Raw genomic sequence first — 26,636 nt, forward strand, 5'->3', positions numbered from 1 at the left:
CAACAGAAACAGTGTAATAATACAAAAGATATTAAAGCTGTCTTTGGTCTTGAACACTCGCAGAGGTATTTTTTAATAATCATGCCTGTTGTAATATTTTATTAAAAATATCGAGGAAGGAATTAACATTTCTTTACTTATTATTTACAAATGTATATGAAGACTAAAGAAATAGAGATGCATATGCTTATGGACTACTGAAAATTGCTGTAGGTAATCTAATGTAAATTAGAAAAACTGTTATCCTATGACTTTTATAGCTTTTATAAAATAGTGTCTCCTGAAAGCATAATTAAAATATAGTTTTTTACATATACAATCTTTGTGCTTCCTTTCAGGTCTTGAGTTATCTCGGCCAAATTTAATTCTCGGATTGGTCATCTGTCAGAAAGGAAAGCGTCCTGCCGCTGGTGGGGAAACAGAAAAGACAGAGGAAAAGCGAAGCAGAATTCAAACCCATGAGGAAACCGAAACATCTCTCTTCTCTAAAGGGCCGCTAGCTGCTTCGCAAGAGAAGAAAACTCCAAAATACACACTTTATTCAGCAGATTCAACTGTAAGTACAACACCACCTGGATCTCCTCCACCTCCCCCGCCACCACCACCACCTCCAATGCCCATTCCTGATACCTCAGCAGTTACACCTTCAGTATTAAAAATACTGTCCTCAATGAAAAGTGGAACCACAACTACTGTAACGCCACCTGTTTCAACCGCTGCTTCTGCAAGCACTACTGCTACGCATTCATCGTCCACAAAAACTGCCACACCTCTCGAGCACATTCTGCAGACGCTTTTTGGAAAAAAGAAAACTTTTGAGCCTCCTGCTAAGGATTCTGAAACTGTCCAGTCTTCAAATCAGGAAGGTCAGGGTGTTGCTGATGGAGGAATGCCAGCTGCTCCTTTGTTAGATCCCATTGTGCAACAGTTTGGACAGATGTCAAAAGACAGAGCTGTAGAGGAGGAGGAGGATGACAGACCATATGATCCTGAAGAAGAATATGGTCCGGAGAAAGCTTTTGAAATGCAGACTGGTGAAAGTGAAAAGCAATATAATGTGGAAAAGCCCTCCAACACAGCAGAAGTAGAGGATGAAGCCTATGATCCAGAAGATGAAACTATCTTGGAAGAAGCAAAAGTTACTGTTGATGATTTACCTAACAAAATGTATACAGACACTAAAAGCAATTCATCAGAAACACCTGCTTCATATGTGCCAGATATATCTGCATCCTCGTCCTTGGTAGAACAGCAAAAAATGTTGGAAGAATTAAATAAGCAAATAGAAGAACAGAAAAGACAATTAGAAGAACAAGAAGAAGCCCTCAGACAACAAAGAGCAGCTGTTGGTGTTTCAATGGCTCATTTTTCAGTGTCTGATGCTTTAATGTCACCACCACCAAAATCTTCCCTACTAAAGACTGAATTATTCCATCAGGACCAGCAAGCTGCACAAAAAGCAGATTTGCCTTCATCTTTAAATCAGCAAGCACAAGTTTTAAACCAGGGCTGTGATCCAAGGCAGAACAGAGATCCTCGACAAGCCAGAAGAATGGTCACAGAGGCTAATGACAGTGTTGACCCTCGAATGAAGCAGCAGGTGGTACAGAATGAGATAGTCACCAGAGAAGTTGCTCCAGCAAGTTTTCCAAATGCTTTGCAGGCTTCACTTGGTAAGGAAGATAAAACTTTAATTTCTGCTTCTCAGCCTGGCTTTAGTGGTGATAACTGGGTTTCAAGTGAAAAGGCTTCTACAGTGTCCCAGAAAGAGGCATCTAACAGCAAATTTGAAAACACTGTTCAAGTTAATTTGGAAAACATTAGTCAAACAGTTACTGGAGAACCTTCTACATCCAAACCTTTACGTAAAGTGCTACTTCCAACACCTCCCAGTACGTCTTTTCAGCCTACTTTCTCCACATCGAATGACAGTCAGTCTTTGCAAGATATGCATAAAGTATCGTGGTCAAATGAGTCAAAGGAATTAATGGGAAGGGATTCTTTTTCAAATACGATGTTTACTTCTCAGGAACAGGCAGCTGGTCACTTTGAACCAGAGAGGGGTCTTCCATCGGTGCAATATGATGAACAAAGAAATCCTCAGTCTCATCAATTTGTAGAACAAACTGAATCTCCATCCATTCAGAGCGATGGTGGACCTACCCCACAGCACTTTGAAGAAAACCGAGCTGGACCTCCATTTTCTTTGTCTGGGCAAAAAGGAGAGCCTCCATCGCTGATGCTGAATGCACCTGGAGGACCTCATGGACCTAATTTTAGAGGACCCGCACCACAGTTCTCTGAAGAGCACGGTTCTCCAAATAATGATGGGCAAAGAGGGCCTCCATCTGGCAGATTTGCAGGCCAGAAGGGCCCCATTCCTTCCTTATTCTCTGCACAGCACGGGCCATCTCTTTTTGTTGATAATAGGTGTCCTGCTCCATCTTACCATGGTGTTCCAAGAGGAATGTCACCATCTCAGTTTGAAGATCATAGAGAACCTCACATGGAACAAAGGGAATTCTCAGATTCTCAGTATAATGAAATGATTAGGCCTCCAGGACAGTTCGAAGGACCAGACCCACCTCAGTTTATGGGAAACAGAGGACCTCCGCCTTTTTCTTTTGGAGGGCAAAGGCGTCCCCCACCAGCTCAGTTTAAAGGACAGAGAGGAGGCCCTCAGTTTGGAGGTCCAAGAGGCCCAGCCCCGAGTCATTTTGGGGGACCAAGGGGGCCTCACCCAAATCAATTTGAAGGGCAGAGAGGTCCAGCTCCAAATCATATACCTGGTCAGAGAGGACTTTTGCCACAGCCATTTGAAGAGCGGAGAGGGAGTCCACCTCCCAGATTTGCCAACCAGAGAGGTCCAGCACCGCTTCAGTTTGGAGGACCAAGAGGAGCCACGCCTGGATTGTTTCCAGAAGAAAATGAACCTCACCCTTCTAGATTTCATTTCCAAGGTCAGTCATTGCAAGGTATGAAGCCAGCCCCAAGGCCACTGCTGGACCTTCCAAGCCATCCACCATCCCACAGAAAAGAGATGTGGGAGGAAGGTGGACCATCTGCATCTCTTTCCAATATTTCTGGACAAGGATCCGAGTCGGAAGGACAGTGGTCATCATCTGACTTCCGAGAAGGCAAAAATCCTGAATATAGAGGCCAGACATTTGAAGGGAGGCAGAGATATGAGGGAGGAAATAAAGACAAGGGTTTAGATCAGCCAGAGCCGCAGCATGGAGACAATCGGCAAGGTCGACCCTTTGAGGAAAGACGAAGGGATCGAGACCACGGCAGACCTTGGGAAAGAGACCGTGGCAGAAACTGGAATAGAGACAGGGACTGGGAGAGACACAGAGACAAGGAATGGGATAAAGGTAGAGACAGAAACCAAAACAAAGATAGAGAGAAGGATTCAGAGCGGTCTAGAGAATGGGAAAGAAGCAGAGACCGAGACAGAAGAAGAGACAGAGACTCCTACAGAAGACGTGACAGAGAGCGATCACGGAGCAGAGACAGAGATCGCGACAGAGAGAGAGACAGAGACCGAGATCGAAGCAGGGAAAAAGATAGAGATCGAGACAGAGATCGAGATCGTGAAAGAGAAAGAGGAAAAGAGCGCAAAGATCGCAGTAAGAGTAGGGAAATTAGTAAAGAGGTGAAGCCAGAAACGCCGAAGGAAACTCAGAAACCACCAGAAACAGAGGCTTCATCTTCCACTAATCAGTCATAGAAATATGATTGATATTCTGTTTCACGTAAATAATTCACTTTTACAATACAGCAAGGACTGAATCAGCATCTTCTGTACATACTGTATATTGCCACCTTCATGAACTGCTATTGTAAAACTAGCCTTACAAACTGTACTGACAAATGAGCAACTTTGGAACAACTGTGAATGAAAATACTGAAATAGATAAAAGGCAAGGACATACTGGACTTCACTTGCTGCATTTTGTGCATAATGTTTTTCTTAACGAAAAATTCACAGCGTTACCTGTACTGAAATTTTGGTTTTTTCTACTCACATCTTTATCTTAAAATTTCCATTTACAGTACAGAAATGGAAAAAGTCTAAGAAGAGCATATTGCTTTTTAAGATTATAAAGTTATGTTTTCCAGTAACTTGAATTGTAATTTTATAAGAGAATTTAATCCAGACTTTAGGAGCCATACCTTTACATCTCATTTACCTGATATTTTAGCACCAACGTTGTTCCTACAGCACACGCTTTCAAAGAAGGAATCCACCTTTGCTGTATCTTCTTTATTTTACATCAGAAAGGTCGTGTGTTTTTAGGAAAAGGCTGCAGAAGAACAGTGTTAATAACTACTTGTGACTGATGGAGGATTTGAGAATGGAATGTTATAAGCTTAAAGTGCACTATCTTCCTTTTTATATCCAGATATTTTGTGTTTTGGAATCCATCTGTTAAGTGTACAGCAAAGAAACAAGTTGTATTTGGGTTTTTTCCCACGAGGCTGAGGGGTTTTAAATGTCGCATTTTTACAAATCTGTGATAAAAGACCATACAAAAATAGCACCCTTAGAACCAGCAAAACTTATACAATAACATTGGGCGTAGATTTGAAAAAGGCCAAGACTACAAATGAATTGGTACCGAAGGAAAGAAGAATAACTTGGTTAAATAAGCCACTAAAGCTGATTGAACTGATTTAGTGGAACATTTATTTTGGATTTGATTTTGCCGAATTTTGCCATAGATATAAGAAATGTCCCCATTTTATTGTACTTCTCATTCTGAAAGGGTTCTCCTGAAAAAAAAAAAAAAAACAAAACAGAAAGTGTCACTGTTTTTTTGTTAGAGCCTCTTTAGGCTGGTGGTGAACATCAAACTCTCCACTGGAAAAGGTGTAACTGCATTAAGCTTGTAAAGAAGAAGACCGGTGGTCCTTCATGTTGTGATTCGAGAGGGAAGCTTTCCACTGTGACATACATTACTACTTTTCCTTGTATTCTTCAAGTATGAAGTTCTTCAAGTATGAAATAAAGCCCCGCTAATTTATTTGACCGTGTAGATTAACAGTTGGGTAAATATTTTGTAATTTTTCTAAAATAGCTTTGGAAATGTCAGATTTGAATCCTATAAACTTTCACATCTTGAAGACTACATCACAAGTAGCATGTATGCCGCGTGCCTCACTACAGTCCACATTGGTGCATCTGTGAAGTTCTTATCCCTCAAGGATTTGCTGGTTGAAATGATTGTCTATTCAGAACCTGTCAACAAAACTGCAGAGAGCCGGTATTAAATGCAAACATCTACCACGGTGTAAGATTTTTTTCTTAATGCAATGTTTCTAATTTAAAGACCTACATAAAAGTATGCAAAAAGCGTGTTTGTTTAGGTTTACTTGATAGAACTTTCTGTAAATTGTATTTTATATGGCAAAATATATCGCTGTACATGAAAATAGGGGACATCACAGCTTTTTGTTACTGTAAGTAGAATAAACATCTACGGAGAACTGTTGTCCATTTCTTAAATCTGTATGTGTGTATTATTTACTACATGTTGGTACTTCTCAGTGAACCCCAAGAGACTCGTGGCACACACAGTTTATTTCCCCATCCTTCAATTAAAGATGGTTTGCAGGACATCACTGCCAATGGATGTTTAATTGTAGGTGTTCTAAAAAGCATATGAAAATCCATACTCCTGATTTTTCTCTCAGTTCTAAAGCATCGTTCTAGTTTATTCCTAGAGGTGTTTATTTATTTATTTATTTGAAAAGGAAGTTTGTAGATTTTACACCAAAAAAATCTACAGAAAAGCAAAAAATGAATTAACACCAATTAATTCAGGTCAGCTTTGAATTTAAGAAAAGCTCATGCAATTTATGAATTCCTTGACTTTAAGTTGTTACGGAATAGTCGTGTGGCTTTTCACCTTCTTTATCACAGAGTGGTTTGGGGAATCTGTTCACGACGCAGGAGCCGTAAATGCTTTGTCCTGCAGATACAGTGGCAAAAAAATCACCAGCGCACAGGCAAGGCAGACACAAAGGACTTATAATGACCACAGCTCATTATAATGACCGGAGTTGGATTTTGCAGCGAGGTTCCTCTGCTCTGCGCTGCAGCAGACCGCGAAAGCTGGGCTGGAAAGGACGGAATGATTTAACTCAATTTACAGAGACTAAAACTGATGCGGAGTTGTTATCGTGCATTGCAGGAAAGGGACAAATAAATAATTCTCTGGTTTTGTTCCAGCTTCTGATGAACATGAAACAACTTCTATTTTAAGCTTTTATCTATGTTTGTACTAAGCTAAATTATCTTTCCAAAGATAATCTTGCTACATTCTTCTCTAAAAGCCTCTGAAAGGTCTAGAACCACAGCTCACACTCTGGGGGGGGGGGGCTGGTGGGGGTGAGGGGCGGGGCTTGCACAACAAAGGGCGGGGCTTGCACATCGAAGGGCGTGGTTTGATGAGCTGTGGGGCGGGGCTTGCAGAGTTGAGGGGCGTGGTTTCTGCAGTCGAGGGGCGGGGCTTGTGGGGGCACGGTGGGGCTGACAGGCTCTGGGCGGGGCTGACAGGCGGGGGCGGAGCTTGAGGAGGCTGTGAACGGGGCTGACAGAGGCTCTGGGCGGGGCTTGTAGAGCTGGGGGCGTGGTTTCTCCAGGCTCTGGGCGGGGCTTGAGGAGGCTCTGGGCGGGGCTGACAGGCAGGGGCGGGTCTTGAGGCTCTGAGCGGGGCTGACAGAAGCGAGGGGCGGGGCTTGTAGAGCTGGGGGCGTGGTTTCTGCAGTCGAGGGGCAGGGCTTGCGGGGGCTCTGGACGGGACTGACAGAGGCTCAGGGCGGGGCTTGCCGGAGGCTCTGGGCAGGGCTGACAGGGTCTCTGGGTGGGGCTGACAGAGGCGGAGGCGGGGCTTGCGGAGGCTCTGGGCGGGGCTTGCGGAGGCTCTGGGCGGGGCTTCCGGAGGCTCTGGGCGGGGCTGTGGCGGACGTGTCTCGCGCTCGGCGGTTGCGCGCGGCCGTTGTGGCGGCGTCGGAGCGTTGAGGCAGGCTGAGGGGCTGGTGGGTCCCCTCGCACCTCCTCCTCTTCCTCCTCCCCGCTGTCCCCCTCCGGGGGTGCGTTCCCGCTCCCCGTCCCGAGGCGAGCGCCGTTTCCCGTGAGCAGCGGTGTTGGAACGGGCGGGGAGGGGGGAGAGGGGACCGGGACCCCTCGGTTCCTCGCGGTGGTATCGAATCAGCACTCAATGCCGTTAATTTTTGCCCTTTTAAAAAAAATTTAAATGGATGATACTGGTAATTCTTGCGGATTTTGCGGTTTGCTGTTGAAAGAGCCCCTGGCAACTGATTAGGTGTTGCTGTGGTTGTGTCAGGATCAGCCCGGGAGGAGCCTCAGCCCTCCCTTCCTCCAAACACAGCTGAAATGCAACTAATTTTTCTTTTATTTAAAAGAAAATAAGTAGATAGTACTGATATTTCTTGCAGGTTTTGTGGTTTTCTGTTGAAAGACACCCTGGTAAATGCTTAGGTTTGCTGTACTCACGTCAGGATCAGCCCCAGAGGAGCCTCAGACCTCTCCCTCTCAGCACAGCTGAAGTGTAATTACGTTTTGCCTCTTTTTTAAAACAATTTAAATGGGTAGTATTGATAATTCTTGCAGGTTTTGTGGTTTTCTGTTGGAAAGAGACCCTGGTAACAGTTTAGGTTTCCTGTAGTCACATCGGGGTCAACCCCGGAGGTGCCTCAGACGTTCCTTCCTTCATTTTTGCCTTTTTAAAAATAATTAAATGGGTAGTATTGATAATTCTTGCAGGTTTTGTGGTTTGCTGTTGGAAAGAGACCCTGGTAACTGATTAGGTTTGCTGTAGTCATGTCAGGATCAGCCCCAGAGGAGCCTCAGACCTCTCTTCCTCCAAGCACAGCTTGTGTTCCTGATCCTGCTCCCGTCGCTGGAGGCCCAAGTGACGTTGCCTTTGGTGAGCAAAACCTTAGCTTCACCGCCAAAGACGTCAGCCTGGTGGAGATGACGGAAATTGAGTATACCCAGCTGCAGCGCATACTTTACTCACATATGGAGGCACAAGCTAGTGAAGGTGAAGTGGAAGCTAGACTCAATCCTCTCCCTTTGCCTGGCAGTTCTGCAGACCCTCCTCTGCACCAGACCTCACAGAACACGGGTCAGGAGGGGTATTCATCAAACAGCTCGGGGAACCAGGCGGTTTACCCAGTTGTCTGTCAGTCAGGGTTACCTCCTGACAGCAATTTGCTGAGTTCAAACCCACATTTGGGCTATGATGACTTCCAGGAGCTCAGAATGATGTTACTTAGCGAGTCTAACCTTCCCTTGAACCAAACAGATAGAACGCCCAATGGTAGCTCTGTAGAAGGCCCAGGACATGGTTTAGTAAAAGTTAAGCATGGTGAAAATTTTGTTCAGATGAATAAAGAAAACATACTTGTTGAAAATTCGGCACTAGCGCCAGAGCCGAGATCTAAATCTACAGTCAGAGTTCGTTTGGAAGACAGATTCAACAGCATCCAGAGAGAAAACCCCAGATGTCAAGAACCCCAAGAATCTGGAGTAACTCGTAACAAGTGTGTTGCAATTAATTTTAGTTTTATGTTGTTAAACTATGTATCATCATGTGGTTCAAAACTGATTTTCTGAATGAAACCTAAAACCAGTAGTTTTTTTAAAGCAGGAGAATGCTAAGTTGGACTTTAAATTGTGTCAGTCAAACACGGCTGCAACTCCACTGACCTTCTATTGGTTTTCTCTGTATGTTGCATAAATAGTACAGCATGTGGTTCCAAAATTAATTGCTTTATAACTTTATGCTTGATAACAACGTCTAATGTAAATAAACGTGAGAGAAAAACTTTATATAGTTTTAATGTGTAACGTTTTAATCATAATAAACATAAAAGCAAATAGTTTTATAGTATGGAGGCCTGGCTATGGGGAAAACTTCCAGTAAAAATACTGCTTTACAATCTGGCCCTATATCTTTATTGTGTTCTGATAAAATGATTTATTGAGGCATAAAGCTGAATTTTTACTGCACAGGTTAAAATACCTTCTCAGCCAATTATTTTTTGTCTCTGAAGTAGGCAATTTGGCAATAATGATTTCTGTGTACACTAAACGAAAGTGGTTTCTTAGTGATGCTAATTGAAAGTATGTGTAACGATAAATTTTTCTGCTCTCATTTTCAAGTAGTCAGTCTGGTATCTTTTCTGTGTTGTGGTTTTTTTTTTTTTCTTATTTTCTTTTAAGTTTAGTAACATTGATTCGACAGCCATCAGAGTTGATAGGAGTTCCTCTCCATCATCAAGAAAACAAGTGTCCTGCATTAGGGAAAAATCAGACTGCACCTACCACACCTTCTTTAGCTCTCACATACCCGTTATTTACTGTGAACACATGTTCTACCACTGGAAGTGCTAATCCTTCACAAGCACAGGTAGAAAATGCATTCACTGCTAATTTCAAATGTTAATGGTGTTAACCTATTAGGTGTAATATAATTCTGAAGGTCTGTGTTAAAGTGTGGCTTAGTTTGAATAAGGATTATCAGTATGATCCGTAATGCAATTTATTTCTTCTTATATTAATCTTTAAGAGTGACAAAAGTAGTTCCACACAGCAGTTTTGTGGCATTATGTCATTTGTAATAATGTGCAACCAGGTAATGCTCATTTGGCTATTAGATTTCTTATAAGAGCGGGACTCTTTCTTGAATATTTCATCTGCTTCATCTACACAAAATAACATGCAGTAACTTCTGAAGCATGGCTGTAATGCCTTTTAGAATCCCGTGGTTGTTGTGTGCAGAAGTCATTGGGATTTGTTCTGATACAACACATTGAATCATGGGGCTGAAACTTAAGAAGTTAATGTTAAGATATCAAAACAGTCTCTTTCTTTATGTATGTAGTCCTCTAAGTGTTTACTTTTTTGGTTTTCACAGACTTCTGGAACGTCTTGCACTAGTTTGGAAGCTGCCAGACACCAAGACCTTGGCGTACCCAAGACATTATCTATCTGCTATCAGGAAATTCAGTCCACAAAACTGACAGTAGGTACGATGAATAAAGCTTTGCCTGAGGAAGTTTGGATTAAAGTTGGAGGTAAACCATTTGTTTTCTTTTCACTGAGCTTTCTCTTGGTCTTCAAATCTACATTATTTTTCTGAATCTGTGCGTTTTATAGAATTACTTTGATCTCGGTGAATCTCCTGAGATGTGGGGTTTATGTCTGAGATGTGCAACATGGGACTAGATTTCTTCAAAAGAATTAAACACCTATGAATTTAGCTGTGCTTTCAAAATTGTTCTAGCTTGAAATGAGAAAACCCAAGGTTGCAAAGCACCTTTGAAACTCCTGGCTAGAGTAAGCAGCTGGTTTCTTTCTATGCATTTTGACCCCAAATTCAATATAGGAGATCCAGTCAGTACCAAACTGAAGAGCATTTAAGTGACTGCCTCAAATGCTAATCAAGGGCAGGCATGACATTTGTGGGTTCTCTGAGAAAACTGAAGATAAGTGGATTTTGAAACAGCAAGCAGTGCCTTAGGGCTTCCAAAGGACATGTTCCTGTAGGAATCAGTCTAGGTAGGCAATAAAGCTTCAAAGATTATTCCAGGTAAATAAAGCAACAAAGTTCTTAATTTTCAGTGATTAGTGGGAGCATTATAAATCGGTTCTTCTTTTCCTCTTTGTTTTTTCAAGAAGACACTTTATCCAAGCAAGTGATCAACAGAAGTTGCAGCCGAAAAAGCCCTTTGGATACAAACATAGATTGCAGAGCTCTTAGTGAAATTAAAAATATGCATGAGGATAGCCAGAGAAGCGCATCTTCCGTGAGTCCGTGGCAGTCAGTGCAGTCAAATTCAAGTGTGCAGATGCAAAGTGTTACACAGGACGGAATCACTCAGCGAAGAGAAAGGCATAACCGCATGGAGAGAGACAGAAGGTAATTCCTGTGGGGGGATGGCAAGGGAAAGTTTTCGAAAGCTAAAATAATGCTGTTGTCCGCAGTAAAATGTAAATTCAACATGTTTTGTTTTACCTATGAGAAAAAGCAATGCAGATGGTGAGGGTCTGGTGTTTGTTAAAAGAAAAAATGTGTATATTTGATTGTGGTCCTCTTTGCTGTTTCTTTTTTACTCTATAAACAAACAAAAAGAGAGATTTCAAAACATTTAACTCATTCTGTAAGGATAACTTGCACAGAACATGACTAATATACAAATACAAGTCTTGTAGCAAACAAAAACAAGCCTCCAAAATCCATGACTTGTCATGTATGTGAGCAGGTTTCCTTTTCTTTATTTTTTTTCCTTCTTTCTGGCCTGTCAAATGATAACCTTTTGCATTGGCCTGTAGGCGCAGAATCCGGGTTTGCTGTGATGAGCTGAACCTTCTGGTTCCCTTTTGTACTGTTGATACTGATAAGGCAACAACGTTACAATGGACAACTGCGTTTCTGAAGTACATCCAGGAAAGGCACGGTGATTCTCTGAAACAGGTTTTAAATCTAATTTCATTTCTGTTCTTGATAAAAATGTGAAATGTTTTGTAGTTATCATAACATAGCCGAAAGTATACAGCATGCTTCTGTTTGATGCTGTTTGTGAAGGACCTCTATATCATTGAAACTTCCTTTTAAAAATGCTTTTTTTTTTCTTCTAGTAGCTGTCTTAACAAGTTTCAGTCATGTACTGTGAAATCATAGGCTGTCCTCAGTCAGGGCTTTCAAATTGGATTTTAAACGCTTCCTTTGTTTGTTCGTAGTTAGCCCAGTTCCTTAGCATGATGCCATCTGGGCAACAACGTCAAACCGAGGTCCTCTTCAATCAATCCTCTCTGCCCTCCTTTATTTTCTGCTCATTTCACAGAGTTGATTTGAGCTTCCTTTCATGAACTGGTAGTTGAGCGATGGGATGCACAGCTATGTGCCCACGCTGTCTGCAAGTGGGTGAGAGCAGAAAAGGCTTGCGTGCCTCATAAGCAGCTCTCCGGCAACCGCATCAGGAGTTGCAGCCCGAGCCATTCTGGCTCTGTGAAATATCATAAGGGAGTAGGTGGAGTGTGTACAGATCCTGTTGAGATACTGAGGAGGCTTCTCAGTATGTCCTCTTAAATGTGTATTATTTTTTTCCCACAAGACACTAGTGAAACAAAAACATAGATCTCAAGTAAATGGCTACATTAAATATAATTGTTATTTATTTTTTGTATTTTGATTTTTAGGAATTTGAGACTGTGTTCTGTGGTAAAACAGGCAGGAGATTAAAAATAGCAAGATCAGACTCATTTGTAACGTGTCCAGTGCAGGGAAACACGCATGGCTATGGAGACGAAGTAGTCTGAACTGCCCGCCTTGAGCTGTATGACAAGCGTGGCTAACGCACCGTGGCCCAAACCGTATTTATACTGAATACGAAAGGTGAACTTTCACTTATAAAAATATCAATAGAACTTTAAAGTAAACATTTCGAAATGGAAATGAAATTTAACGACCAGCAATAGCAATCAGTGCTCTGTTAAAGGGGCTTTGGGACCAGAAGCAACAAGAAAATATTGTGACAGCTAAGTTTCTTCCTCCTAAGTTATTAAAAAATCTGTTATTTTTCTGTTTGTGGTTCTGCTTTGGGGTTTTTTGGTATGTTTGGTGGTTTGGTTTTTTTTTTTTAAAGACAATCCAGTACAGTTAGGAATAATTATAGAGCATCAGTCTGCCCTGTTCTTTTAATGACTAGACACAAATGTACTCAAGTGTAAAAAGAAATTAAAGTTATCTTATTATAATGCTAATTTTTTTTGCCTTAAACATTTAAAGGCTATATTGGTTAATTGAGTAAGTGCAAATTAGCAGCATAGATTAGAAACTACGTAGTTCTTATTTGCCATGCTTATTTTAACATACTTGGCCCTGAAGTGTAATACAGTCATGTTGGCAATTTTTTTTAAATAGAGTACTATTTTTAATGCCCATCACACAACTGTCCGACAGGTTCTTGTATTGTTACTTTTGTCCAAGGGTGGTGTACTGTAAACAGGAGAATATTTAAATGCACAAACTGTTTTCATATTTAAAGATGAATGTGACTCTTGTTCATCAGTTTTTAGCATATAAGGCAGAAATAGAATATTGCGTGAGCTGAGAGTGGTTTTATTATTTTTTTAAAAATAGATGATGATAGCAGGTTTTAAGTACAAAAGTTCTCCCAAAATAAATACCGTTTTAAATCACTGATATGGACAATTTTGCAATAATTTATTTCCAAGCAATCCTTACAAAACTGGTTCTGGAAAGTGGAATTCAGCTGAGTTAATTTGATGCATTTAATGACACAACATCATAAAGAAAAGGTTAAAAAAAATCTCCTTTTATTTTTACAACAGTTCATACAGGTTTTTTTGCTGGACTTTAGAAGAGCATCCTTTCTTATCGGCAGTTTCATTCGCTGTGCAAATAGCTGAAGTAGAGGTCTTGAAAATGCTGTTACTTAATTTCTTTTATTATCATATGGAAATGTAAAAAATTTCTCCCCTGTAAATTAAAATATATACATTACACCTTTTGCAGAATTTCATTGCAAGAGGATTACTCTGCACTGATCTTGGCAGATATTTGAGGTGCAATCTGAAATTTGTAGTGGACAGCATATACATAAGCTATGGTCTTTGCTTAGGCCAGAATCTTAACATATTAAAATATGAGATGTTTAAGTGCCCAATTTCCAACTGATGTAAGTAACAGTTAGGTGCCAGAGTACCTTAACAATGGGTTTGTCCCCTAACTGAGGTCAGTAGGAGCAGCACCAAGCAATCCCACTGACAAGGTTCAAACGTGTATCCAGAGAATTCATGGTCCTTAGTACAGTTGGGGGTGGAAGGGTAAAAAGGAATAATCTCTTGAACAAAGAGAGAAAGAGAAGGTGAGGTTGTTCAGCCCTGAAAATAATGGGGGGAAGGAGAAGATACTCATAAAGCATCTTTAGTTAAAGTTTTCATCTGATGCTTTCTTTTACATAGAACTGTGCCAAGGTCTCCACTTAATACAATGGAGGGAACATCTGTCCGTTTATCACTAGGAGGTTTCTGTCTGTTTTCTTACAATGCACTGTTTATTTAAATATTCAGTCACTTCTGCACTTCTTGTACTGTTGTTTTATGATTTTTTGGAAGTTGCTGCTCCGACAGCTCCCATGCAAGCCGATGTGTCACATATTCCTGGAGTTCCCTGAGCCCCAATAGCACCGGGAGTTCCAGGATCCCCTGGGAGACCAGGTTCACCCTGAGCGCCATCTCGACCATTTTTGCTAATTCCAGGCACACCAGGTAGCCCTAAACAAGAAGGAGAAAAGATTACATTTATTATTACCTTCATTTTTTTTTTAAATTGCTTTAATGTTTTACTTTTAGATTGCTAAAAATACTTTGAATGTCTGTTCATCAGACTTGTTATGGCCTGTTGAGTACAAGGTGTTGAATAAATTTAGCCTGCGTCTGGAGTTATGTGCGTTGGATTTTTTAGACAACCATTGGATTTACTGGAACTCCCTCAGTGTAGTTGAAGGTGGATGGTTCGTATTTCGCTTTTGTCACTGCATGCAGAACTGATTCCATTGCAGCACTGTCTCTGTTAGAGTATGACGCCATGAATAATAAGTCATTTGTTACCAGAATTCTTTTACGTCATCTCTAATTTGTTCAGGGGATGTGCTGGATGTGCACGGGCACAGCGTGCTAGTTGTGACAATGTACCTCTGTCTCTCTTTCCCTGCCACAGCTTCCTCTTCAGTGAGAGGCAGTGGCCTTGAGCTGCCTCAGTTCATTGCACCTCCTTGAGTCTAGTTGTAATCAAGGTTGTGAATAGGGAAGGAGAATACAGACAGTGATGGTACAGAACATCTCCCTGACATCACAGGGAAGGAGTTTCCTTTATCCCTATGTCTAATTTCAAAAATTTGCATATATATTTTGTTTATTGGCAAAAATACTGTTTGCTTTGAGGGGACTCAAAAGTAGGGCAAATGCTCTTAGTATCCTATATGTTAAACACAGCCTCTTTCAAAGTGCTTTGGAAAAGCAAACATTTATGGAGTAATGCAACTGTTTTATGGAAGAATCCCAGACATATGGGTATAAATATTCTGATTTTATGAAATTATATGGATGCACAGTCTGCTTTGGTGCTGCAACTCAATCCTCATGCACATGTAATTACAATTAGAAAAGCTGCTTTAATAGGTGAGCAAAATAAAGAATAGTCTCTGGGTTTCTAATAGGTATTCATTAATTTGCATAAATTACTCTTTGAATCTTTTGATAATGGATTCATGACTTCAGGAGCTGGGATTACAGCCAGTTACAGAGCAATAACACCACTGCACTTTCAAGATCGTTACACTAGGAAGTTATATTTGCTTCTGATAAAACTAAATATTGGCCTGATTTCTCTTGTTGGATCAATGAACATGAACTGAATTTGGAGGACTACAGCTGGAGGCCCAGGCTGCACCCTTCACCGTGAGCATTCTTTAAGCAGAGCCCCAAAAAGACATGAGTCTATCAGGAAATAGGCATCATCCCATTGCCTTGGTCTGGAGCCAGAGCCTCAGAGGTGTTACATACCCTTAAATGAACAGATACAGTGCTTGTTAATTAACTAGTTAGTTACTGCATACAAAGTACCACCGAGAGGAATAACCTGATGCTGGTAGCTACGTGAGGAGTTAAGAAGGGTTCTGACTTCCTGATCTAGAAAAGCTCCTGACCTTTCACAGCCACTAGTGCAAGAAACCAAGAGTGACTGGAGAGTCTGGCTGTTCCAGCAGCCTTCTCGCAAAAATGTTCTCCAGAACATTCAGGACTAGACAGGAGTGGAGTGAGGAGGGGATGTGCCAGTTTCTGGTTAAACTGTCTGTATCAGCTCTGCTGCACCCAGAGGAAAACAGCCCTGCTGTAATGGTTACATGGACAAAGTGATTCTGACACAGAGATGTCCCTCTTAAGCCTTTTCTTTAGTCATGGTTTGTTAAATGATTTGCACAGCCTTACCTTGGGGTCCTTGGTCACCATCAGGTCCATCAATACCTTGACCAACAGGTCCTTTATCTCCCTTTTCGCCGGTGTCACCTTTAATCGTAAACAGACAATTGCAAGAATGAGTAGTGCTGCAGCTGGATCCAAGGACAGAAAGGGGAAAGCAAAAAGAAGTTTGAAATTCTCAGGACACTGCTTGGATCCCTGCTTACACTGCACCCCTGAAGATAACTGCCCTCCAGAACTCCGTCTGCTGCCCAAGGCCTGATCTTTTCTCCTTTGCTGCTGACATTAGTACTCATGCCTAATGAAATAAATTGCAAGTAAGAGAGAAGCAGGTTGGTTTACTCTCACTTACCTCTGGGACCGGGATCACCAAGTTCTCCTGTTGGCCCTCTGTACCCAGGGGGACCACGAGGACCAGGATGCCCAACACTTCCCGTTGCTCCAGGAGGACCTGGGGGACCAGCTGGGCCAGGACGACCCGTCATTCCAGGAGACAGGGGCTTTCTTAGGTTAGCAGCTAACTGGGCGATTTGATCTGAAAAGGAAAATGAAAAAACGCATGTCTGGCATTTTCCCTCTTCACTGTTTGTTTGCAACCAGGTACACATGATTGTGTGAGCAGCCAGACACCGAGGAGCTGGCAGTGAAGCAGAGTCGCACGCTTGGGCAGATTTCCCCCCTGACACTCCTACACACTTAGTGCTGCTGGCAGATGGCCACAAAGCGTGCATCTCTCCTCTCAGCTCACCTGGGGCTCTTTGACTTTAAATCTCCACTAAGGGAGATCTTGGGCAGAAATTGGCAAGCTTTTAAACCATTGATATTTCCCCTTTCCTAAACCACTTTAAAAGATGTTAAGTATTCTACAAAATGATACTTTAAAACAAGTTTTCTGAAACAGTATTTCAGAAGTTAACTTCATCCCAGAGAGTGAACACAACCTCTAAATGCAGAACAGTAATGTCTAAGAAAGGAACGTGACCTGGGAGCCCAGAGCTCTGCTCCAGGGAGATTTTTCTGCTGCCGTGTGCAGGGAGAGGAGGTGAGAGCTGAAGCTCAGGATGGCACAGGTTAGGGCAGACACTCATGTCCTTGCCATTGCGTGTGCACAATACTTGTGTCAAAGCTGCTTTCAGCACACTTCGCATGTTGCCATGATGAGACATTTACAAATATTAACTTAAGAAAAATGAAAGACATCCCCAAGAACAAGGTGACCATCTGAATAATTCCCTTACATTAAAGGTCAATCTATAATTTCTTATTAAGACAGAAAAATAACATCTTGGGAGACATCTTATGTTCGGGATCAACTCATTTCAACTGAATACAGTAATTAAAGTCAGTTTTCTCCCAGTAATACTCACTATTTATCATTTCCCCACAGAGTTCTCTTATATGTTGTTCACTGGCCTCTTTGCCCTGCAATTAACAGAAGAGTGCATCAAGATACAAACCATGTTATCAATAATCATCCCTGTCAGAAGCTTCAAGATATGAAAGACCTTTCCAGCAGCTCAGTAAGAGGCAGAGGATTCTGCATGAAGACAAGTGGGTGTTTCCCCTGTTCGAAAGATGACAGTTTCAATTTAGAAGCTCTGTCATGTTAATGGCAGGGACTATTTTTAATGTTAGGCCAGATATTTTATCTGGGGCTTGGTTGGCCTTTCCAGAATGATGAAACATGAGCTCCAGACCACGACAGAGGTCTAACATTTGGAGTAGTATGTAGGAGTTGTAATGACCAACTTCCATCTCTCTTTTGCAATAAGAACAGTGACTTTGAGCCTGTTCTAATGGATGCAGACAATCACTGTGAGAGACTATTCATTCCCCAAAGCAAGCATTCGGGGGATTTTAATTCTGATGCTGACCAATAGCCCGCTGGGTTTTTTGCACTGGTAAGCTCTTGATGCAAGACTGTCAGCTTGTGTGTGCAGTGACCTGCTCAAATGCAGGACCTTGTTTTTTGAATATCATTCCAAAATCCACGATCCATTTGTTCACTTCAGCGACTCCCTGATTGCGCCCCAGAAGCAGATCGTACTTACAGGAGGCCCAGGTTTTCCGGTGATGCCAGGAACGCCTTGTTCCCCCTGATGGCCCATGGGCCCTGGATGTCCTGGGATGCCTGGTGCTCCAGCTGTCCCATTAGGTCCTTGGACACCTTTTGGACCAAGTTCTCCTCTTTTTCCTGGCTGTAATGAAAAAGGAGGGGAAAAAAGATAAAAACCAACACAATTAAAACAGAAGACACAATCCATTATTTTCTCATAGGGATTAGTTAAGCCTTTCTTTGGGTTTCACTGACTGATCTGGCTGATCATGTATGTTTCTTAAATCGTACTCGTGATTTTAGACATATAAGTCATGATCGTGAGAGTCCATGCTGCAGTAAAATGATCTCTCACGGCTGAATGTTTTGAATGCCAGAGAAAATTGCCATTGTCCTAGATTTTATAGCTTGGCCATGACAAAAATGTGCTTCTAGGAATCCATGCTAGAACATAATTTATGGAGATACGTCAATCGAAAGATGCAATATGTGTGTTTACTCCCAAAACTTTCAGGGCATGAGCCCGCTGTGTCTCACACATACCTCTCCTTTTTGACCGGGGGGACCAAAGGGACCCTGTTAGGAAAAAAAGGGAAATAAGAAAGAATGATCCATTCAGAAAATGCACATCTAAAGTCAAATCTCTTGAGCTCAGAGAAGCCATGATGACCTCTACATGGCATCTCATGGGCTTTTCTAACAAGGGGGCCAGGAAAAATAACAGGATGTTGAAGGTCAGATTTAGCCCTGGCACATCAGGGAGAGGACTCTGATGCTAAGACTTGCCCCAGTTACCAATGCTGAATGCGGGTCCAGGCAACCTGCCTACTTCCTGAGATGGACCAACCCCCTCCCTGGGCAGAGCAGTGTTGACCACTCTGAGGAGCAAAATGACAAATGAGTGCTGCTATGGCACAGTTCTGCAATGGCCACATGGACCATCCAGTGCTTCCTAAGGGCAGAAGGGGAGCTGACACACACCATGAATATGGTGGTGGAAAGACTTGGGTTGTCTCCTCGTTTTCACAGGGTTGGAGCTCTTGAACAGTTAATTCTGATGGACCATATTAGTTTTTGATACATGGTTATGTATCTGAAGAATCAATTCTGCCGAGTTTAAGGTCACCTACCAGTTCTCCTTTGTCACCGGGGAGGCCATCTGCTCCAGCGATGCCCTGAAAATGAGATATCAGAATTAACACTGTATCTGTTGGTGCACAAAAGATTACTGACAATAAGGCTCACTCTGAGACTTGGATAACCTCAGGTCCTAAGGAAAATGGGGGCACTTAGCACCTCATACAGCTGCTCGAGCAAAAGGAAATTCTTTTTTCCCAAAGCTGAGCTCTACAGTAGCTGTTCCTGCTGACAGTGGCACTCCCGGAGCAAGTCGGCTTGTATGAGGACTGGGTATCCTTTGCAACAAGCTGGTACTTGGATGAAAGGCTGAATACACACAGATGAGAACCCTGATGGGGTGGACATGATCCACAGGTTGGCACTGGCATCCCTCATACAGGGAATCTGAATTTCAGGTTTCCCAGTTCTGGGTCTCACAGAAAACATGGGTTTGAAATGACAGCTAAATATTCAGTGTACAGCGTAACTGTGTCCTAGGCTTCCTCAGCAGAATCATCTGCAGAACAGCTTCATCCACCCTTAAAGAGAAGTGATCCATCACTTGGTGAGGACCATCCCCCTCCGCTCTGGGAACTGTACGTAAGAGAGGCTATAGCTCTGGTGACAATTTTACCAGCCATGACAAGGAGCATCAATTTGTTGATCACGTCCCTTAAGCCAACAGCAGCGCGTGCACTTGGAGCATCGCTGGGGGCGACCCAAATCGCTGCCATCTGCCACCACCGGCTGCATGGGCAGCGCTTCCCATACCGAATGCTTTGCAGCAGAGCTGGCTTTTAACACAGCAATTAGAGCAGATAACGAACATTGATATGGTGACTCTAAGGCTTTAGAGAGGAAGTTATTGCAAGACAAAGATTGAGTCGGTCTTTCCCTTGGCAACAAAACAGAGGGCACACAGACACTGACACTGGTCAGCAAAGCATGTAACGCTTGCTGGAAAAGCACTTGTTTTCTGCAAAAACACACTCATGCAGTAATGAAAGTCAGATATTTGAGGAAAACTGCCTCAAAAGTTCATCACTGAGATTAATCCAACTATGGAAGATAAGCAGCAAAAAGTAAAAGAACAAATAAATTAGTGTGCCAAGCTTGGAGGCTAGGACGGATCTTCTTCCTCAGGCATGTGAAGTTCAGTGAAAAACTGCACTTCTAAACTTAACTTGGGAGGAACGTGCTTTGAGGAGCTCATATACAACACGCCTTGTGGTTACAAAGCACACAGGCAAGAGTCTAGTGTTCTATCCCAGCCTTTTTATGCGTCTCCATTAAAACAGACTATATCTTTTTTTGCCAGTGCAGGAAAAAAGGGACCAATGAGGGGTTTCTGTTGGTGCCTGCTCCAGAATATTTCATTTGAGAGAAGAAAAGCAGTTTGCACTGTCAAAGACTGCGCCTAAGATATGGTTTGAATGGCTCTGCTGGCTACAGCGTGAAAGTTACCACTTACCTGATTACCTTTGGGACCAGGAGCACCAGTCGGACCCTGAGAATAAACGAAAGAAAGAAGGCAAATGAGCTCGAATTGTTATTTTCCTGTGAATTCCTGGTGCAATCAGACATTCACTCACTCAGCAGGGGTTTGGGGACTTGCCTCCCAGCTGCCAAGTAGGAGGATCCAAATCTCATTCATACTTCCTACAAACAAGAAGAGATTTTAAAACCCTTGCTGGCTTTGTAGCACTCTCTGCAGTACCGGGTTTGTGTTGTAGGACAGTTCCTGGGGCCTCATGCCATGCCAGTAACAGCATGGAGCTGCTGCCAGACCAGGCAGGACCTCCCAGCTTAGCCTGGTGGTCTTCTGTCCACCAAGTCCTCATCCAACCCAACCAGAGAGACTTCCTTGACATGGCTTAGCCATGCACTGCTCCCCACCTGCCTTGCACATGTTACTTACATTGGCCTTTTTCATACCATCCTCCTCGATTTCTTAAATAAAAGTAAAATTTCTCTATTTTTAACCCAGTCTTTAAAACCTGCTTCACAAAAGTCATTCACATCAGTCCCAGGGACGAGAACTCTGCTTTTCTTCCTTTTCATTATCACTATCTCACTATCATGACCGAAATAGCAATTTTACACATTCTCAAATTAAAGGATGAGGTCCAGGAGGAGACTGGTGGGTGATTGATCTCTGCAGATCACCCGCAGATTTGAGAAGGAGATTGAATTTACTCATGGTATAAAATAGACAAGAACATTTTTGCACCACCAGGGAAGGACATTTTTTCAAGGCTTTTTTAGACTCAGTTCTCCTGGGGATTTAGAGTTAGGTGCTCCTTTGAGATTCACAGAACAACACGGCCACAGGACTAAAATCCCTTTAGATGATGAATTGATTATCATCCTACGAATAATTCAGACAACCTGAAAAGTCCTTCCGACTTTATCTACCTGGCGTTCATAGAGAGCACACAAGACATTTTCAGCTCTGTTCCTGATGTGGGTCCATACAGCACAGCCATCAAGGAGTTCAAGAGAACCCCAGATTGTGGGGGTTGGAACTAAACGATCTTTAAGGTCCCTTCTGACCCAAACTATTCTATGATTCTATGATTTTTTTTCTCCATTGCAAAACCTACATAGGAAATGAAACCATTCCACCGTTCAGACAGGGTTTCTGCAGCACATTCATCAATCTGGCGTCTGCAAACTGAATTTTTTTTAATAATGAGATCTGGAGATGGCTCAGCAGAACAGAATCCTTGAGGAGGAGAGACACACAGAACAAGGACACGTCATTTTGCTCAAGCCAAGCACTGAATATGTTAAAAAAGGAGGGGGATAGCTATTAAAGAAAACTAATTCTCAGCCAAACAGACAACAGAATATGGAAATGCAGGAATGGCTGCAGCTATATATAACTCCTATTTTATGTTTGCCAGTGGCGAAGGCAATAGATTATTTTCTGAACATTATCATCTTGATTTATACCTCCAACTTCACAGAGTCCCAAGGCTTCATGAAAGTTTACGGCAATAAACCACAGCTTAGTCACCAAAGACCGTGTTCTTTGAGGAACACTCCTAAAAATAAGCTTAGCCACAAAGATTTTGCTTCAAAACTGGAATTTACTGCAGTAGTAGTTCCCAGCAGCAGGAACAAGAGAGGGGACTTTAGAACCAGCCACCAGCTGTCCTCGCATTTGTGTCACTCTGTCACCCTAAACACAACCACTGTTTTTGGCCAAGGACCCAGTGATGCCAGAGCTGAGAGAGATGCTGCCCCGGTGGCTGCCAGCATCCAGAACCCTCAGGAATTAGATCATAATAAAAATCCTTAGGAGAAAATACTTGCCTATTGCTACCTCAGTCAGCAATAACAGTCAAATCCCTCCTCCCCGATATCCTGCTCCAAGAAGATGGTTTATATACTATCTTGACTCAATGCTATGTTATATCTCACCATCAAATGCACTAAACCTCTGCTATTTTTCACACCGGCAAATTCACTTACCCGTGTGCTGGTTTATATTTCTGGCCACAGCCAGTCCAAGGACTGTGAAAAAGCCTGTCGGTACCTGTTAACTCAGGTTTGTGGGATATTGGGGTCTTTTTGCAAAGAAAAGCAAGGCCGAATTGATTTGAGGAGAGCGCGATGTGTTAGGCTGCAGCTGGGACCGTGTCACCGCATTGATCCCATCTCTGCGGTTCTATTAATACACGCCAGGACCAGCAGGGCAAACCCAGCGCAGGTGCTGCTCTTTGCCCACCCCCTGGCAGATGCCATCGTCCCCAGCAGCAATAGTTCAGTTGTAAAGACACAGGCTGAGGTTTCAGGGTCTTCCCAGCCCCAGTAAGAAGGGGGGAAAAGGGCAGCGCTGGTGGCTCCAGAGCTCTCATTGCTGCCCACTGGGGCACATGTGGCCGTCACCACCGATGGGGCTGGGGGGACCGAGGGCAGTTGCTCTGAGGTGGGAAGCCTCCAGCGTTCTCCAAACAACCGGCTGGTGTTAAGAAACAATCAACCATTACACCTTAGAGTAACTACTTCAGTAACACTTCACTTCAGAGCCAGAGATAAAATCTAGATATATATATATTTTTTTGCTTTAAGCGTAACATTGTCCCTCTCTCCACTCGGAGCAGCTCTCTGAATACCGCGCTGCTCTGTGCCAGGGCCTCTTCCCTTCTAAATATACATTTTTTTTACCACAGCAAAGCCCTGAATGCAGTCAGGACCCTGCAGGCTCCACAATAACCCTCCTGTTTTACACTTCTCGGCTCGCAGTCCCTCCAAAGAGGCTTTTTCAAACCTGCCTGGAGCCAGCACAGAAGGGCCATTGTGAAACCCATGGTGCCACTGCCATTGCTTACACAGAAACTTCACCTTAAAGCTGGAGTCGAGGGAGCCAGCGAACACACGGCTACTGTTCTCCTGCAAGCCCCAAGCACATGTCATTCATTTTGCCCTGCTGGTTTCTTCTAAATGAGAATGAATTCATTTAAATAAAGAGTTGCATTAATTCTGAGGTGTGGGGCCCAGGTGTTCAGAAAGAAAATCACAAAGCAAAGTTTAATTGAAAAAAAAAAAAATCCAGAAACACTAATCAAGCACTTGGATAACAAAAATGTAAGAATCAGCTCCCCTCTGTTCCAGGGGAGCAAGGCTTTTGTGAAAGCAGCACACTGAGCAGGAAAAACCCAATCAATCATCAATTCTGGCTAGGATGGGATCCCAAAGTCTCTTTTAAACAACACATGCTGTCTAAAATGTTTGAGTTCCTGAGCTGAAATGGAAACGAGGACAGGAACAGAAGAGAGAGGATGCACGAATCCTGCTGCCCACCACAAGGTCCATCGGGGGCAGGCGGCAGCCGCAGGGGCTGGACTGGGCCTTCCAGTGAACCACCTTCCACCAATGCTGGGCTGACATCAGCTGCACTGGGTTTGAGGACCCCATTGCGCTCTAATTTCACATCTCCTAAACATGAATTAGGACAGATGTCTTCTCCTTACCCTGTCACCTAACTCTCCACGGATTCCCGTTGGACCAGGAAGGCCAGGCTCCCCGCTGGCACCTTTGGGACCCTGGTAGGAAAACAAAAAAGAATGAGTTACAACTTAAAGTGCCAAGAAACCCTGTGTATCTTGACAGCCCCGAAGTTCACCGGTTTCCATAACATGTTCAAAAAGGTCATTTGTCTTCTATCTCCTGTCTCCTTTTCCCCCAGGACTGTTTGCTGTCTGCTGGTACCGCTGGTGCTGGTCAGAGCTCACTCTGACTTCTGCCTACCACGTTTCAGCCATCCTGAAAAGCTCTCCAGCCTTTGGCTGGCCCAGGTCTTTCGCTAATAAAATCCCATCTGTGACTCCCGATGGAGGAGTGATGCTCCCAGGGGGCTGCACGCTATACTGGTCTTTCAACCAGTTTCACCGGGGAATGGAGAGCGGTTGTGAACTCTCTCTTGGAAAGAGGAGGAAGAAATAGGAGCATCTCTAGTGCAGAAGAAGGGAAAAGGAGTTGACTGAAGACATAAATACTGGGGGTGTCTAGACTGAGGAGAAATTAAGGTGTCTTAATGTGTCTTAATTTGTCTTTTGCAAATCAATATTAAATATTATTTGATCCAGCAGACAGCTTATCTGCCTTAATAAAGGTGTCAGCCTGGTTCTGGCAAGTTGAAAGACATTTCTTCCTATTGGTTGTTGCCATCATGCACTTATCTGCAGAGAAGAGGCACCTGCCAGACCGTGAGGGACATGAAATCACCCCTTTCAGCACACTGACCTGGAACCCTCTGACACCGGGGGCCCCTATTGGGCCTTGAAGACCAAGCGGTCCCTGAAAAAAAAGGAAAGATAAGCTTTAGTAAGGAGAAAATTTAGGGCCAGGTAAATCACTTGTGGAACCAAATTGGCTCAGTTCTAACAGAGAGCGAGGGTGCAGTTCTGCACCGCTTTGCCCAGTGGTGTTGCTGAACCTGAGGAGCCACTGTGAAGCGGTGCTCAGTGTTTACTGAGCTTTATTAAAATTATGCTTATTTGTGTATATTAGTGGTTAATGACATATCATACTCAGCAGCAGTGAAGATCAGTGGACAGCACAAAAAAGGTGGGGTATATATTAAAGGGGATCTGCTCTCCCAATATTACATATTTAGTTGGTCCAGTTCTGCAAGAAACTGCAGTAAAACGAGCTGCATGCACTTGGATGTGAAAAAAGGCAATTGCATCCACTTGCGTGGACTTTGTACCAGCGATATAGAAAAATGCCGTCTCCTCTGTCGTTAGAGCATTTGCTTTTAAGAGCTCAGCTCCCTAGGCAGAATGTGAACATTGCCATTAGGAGTTTATGTTGCTTTCTACTGAGAAAAACCACATATGCAATAAAGATCTTGGGGAAAAAAAATACCCTCAGTAATTTAGGCATCTAAATCTCATTTTATAAAGTGTCTTCTTGTTATAGATTCTTAGGGAAACTTCTGTCACAAGGTGAGATTTCAGCTTTCTCTCCTGTCAGAGCTCTCTCTGCTGGGTGTAGCGTTAAGGGGAAGATGAAATCTTTGTATGATGTGAGACTCAACATACAATCCAAACCAGTGGCCTTCATCCCTGCCTGGCTCTCAAGACCAGCACGGCCATAACCTTGTGCAGAAACCAGTATCTACCCAGTAGATTGAGCCAATATGCTGGAATAAAGCAGCATTGTCTTCAGAAAGATAGAGAACTGCTCAGATATTTTTGTCATTATTTTCTCTGCTTCTGATTTCTGGTTGTAATTCAATGAGGAACTTGGAGGGTTATAAAGACAGAGCTCCAGGAAAGTTACATCAAATAGCATCAAAAATGACTCTGCTGTGCTGGAGCCTCTAAAGGGTGGTGGGACCTGCTGGAACCTGACAGCCTCTAAACGGGAAGAAACCCTTGGGAGGCTCTAATAAATAAAATCAAATTGTTTTGAGCCATATAGCCTTAACACTAGACAAATCCTGCAACTCTCTTAGAATAGCCTGAGCTTCACGACATCTTGTATAAATTATGACTCTAATAACATAAATCAGACATTAGAAACCCAGGTTAGAAAGAAACACAGGTTCATCTGCTATTGCACCCACGTCAGAAGACTGCACCAATGCAATTAGCTCGACTGCATTTGATTTTTAGCTATAATAACAAGCTACCTTTGTGGGCCAGCTCTTTTGATGAAAAATTGCAGGCATTATTAATTTAATTTATTTCTAAGGCTGATTTCCCTCTCCTTGGAATTTTAAACAGTACCTGCTCGCAAACAATAAATCATCATACTGTTCAATTCCTGCCAAGTGGCGCATGCCAGAAATCACGTTAGACTTTCTGCAAGCTGCAGAACTTCTAAATGAGGTTAAGAAAGGGGAGAAAAAAAAAAGAAAAGAAATAAAAGCCCCAAATCACTGGAAGGTCGAATCGAACCGCAACA

General features: G+C 42.9%; 3 protein-coding genes across 9 annotated transcripts in view; 2 read left to right on the forward strand and 1 right to left on the reverse strand.

Annotated features, from left to right (window-relative positions):
• The window catches only part of DIDO1 (death inducer-obliterator 1), a 51,717-nt gene extending 47,055 nt beyond the window's left edge, over positions 1-4,662 (forward strand). For both annotated transcript variants that reach the window (XM_054081953.1, XM_054081955.1), the window contains one exon: positions 339-4,662. In XM_054081953.1, the coding sequence (XP_053937928.1) occupies positions 339-3,730 (3,392 nt within the window). In that variant the 3' untranslated portion in view covers positions 3,731-4,662. The remainder of the gene's footprint in view (positions 1-338) is intronic.
• Positions 4,663-6,966: 2,304 nt separating this feature from the next.
• On the forward strand, positions 6,967-13,034 carry TCFL5 (transcription factor like 5). Of its 6 annotated transcripts, none has more exons than XM_054081259.1 (7): positions 6,967-7,044; positions 7,793-8,574; positions 9,257-9,443; positions 9,951-10,110; positions 10,712-10,955; positions 11,369-11,510; positions 12,236-13,034. In XM_054081259.1, the coding sequence occupies exons 2-7, from the start codon at positions 7,850-7,852 to the stop codon at positions 12,353-12,355; spliced, it is 1,578 nt and encodes a 525-aa protein (XP_053937234.1). In that variant the 5' UTR covers positions 6,967-7,044; positions 7,793-7,849; the 3' UTR covers positions 12,356-13,034. The 6 variants fall into 6 exon arrangements, with proteins under 6 accessions (XP_053937234.1, XP_053937235.1, XP_053937233.1 ...); XM_054081260.1 differs by having other exon boundaries at positions 7,014-7,139; positions 7,848-8,574; XM_054081258.1 differs by having other exon boundaries at positions 7,022-7,139.
• Positions 13,035-13,300: 266 nt separating this feature from the next.
• COL9A3 (collagen type IX alpha 3 chain) overlaps positions 13,301-26,636 on the reverse strand; it is a 37,472-nt gene continuing 24,136 nt past the window's right edge. The window contains exons 23-32 of the mRNA XM_054081263.1: positions 24,969-25,022; positions 24,197-24,268; positions 20,689-20,724; positions 19,229-19,273; positions 18,642-18,674; positions 18,094-18,240; positions 17,410-17,464; positions 16,395-16,577; positions 16,052-16,129; positions 13,301-14,335 (exon numbers count right to left, since the gene is read on the reverse strand). Coding sequence (XP_053937238.1) covers positions 14,160-14,335; positions 16,052-16,129; positions 16,395-16,577; positions 17,410-17,464; positions 18,094-18,240; positions 18,642-18,674; positions 19,229-19,273; positions 20,689-20,724; positions 24,197-24,268; positions 24,969-25,022 — 879 coding nt within the window. The 3' untranslated portion in view covers positions 13,301-14,159. The remainder of the gene's footprint in view (positions 14,336-16,051; positions 16,130-16,394; positions 16,578-17,409; positions 17,465-18,093; positions 18,241-18,641; positions 18,675-19,228; positions 19,274-20,688; positions 20,725-24,196; positions 24,269-24,968; positions 25,023-26,636) is intronic.

Source organism: Cuculus canorus, chromosome 16 (genome assembly GCF_017976375.1).
Source record: "Cuculus canorus isolate bCucCan1 chromosome 16, bCucCan1.pri, whole genome shotgun sequence".
Taxonomy (NCBI): Eukaryota; Metazoa; Chordata; class Aves; order Cuculiformes; family Cuculidae; genus Cuculus; species Cuculus canorus.

Excerpts from the sequence above, each read along its gene's own strand:
- TCFL5 (XM_054081259.1), top strand. The coding sequence starts at position 7,850 with ATGTCAGGATCAGCCCCAGAGGAGCCTCAGACCTCTCTTCCTCCAAGC. Across the intron at positions 10,111-10,711 it reads AGTTTGGATTAAAGTTGGAG|AAGACACTTTATCCAAGCAA; the intron begins GTAAACCATTTG and ends TGTTTTTTCAAG. Across the intron at positions 11,511-12,235 it reads ACGGTGATTCTCTGAAACAG|GAATTTGAGACTGTGTTCTG; the intron begins GTTTTAAATCTA and ends TTTGATTTTTAG.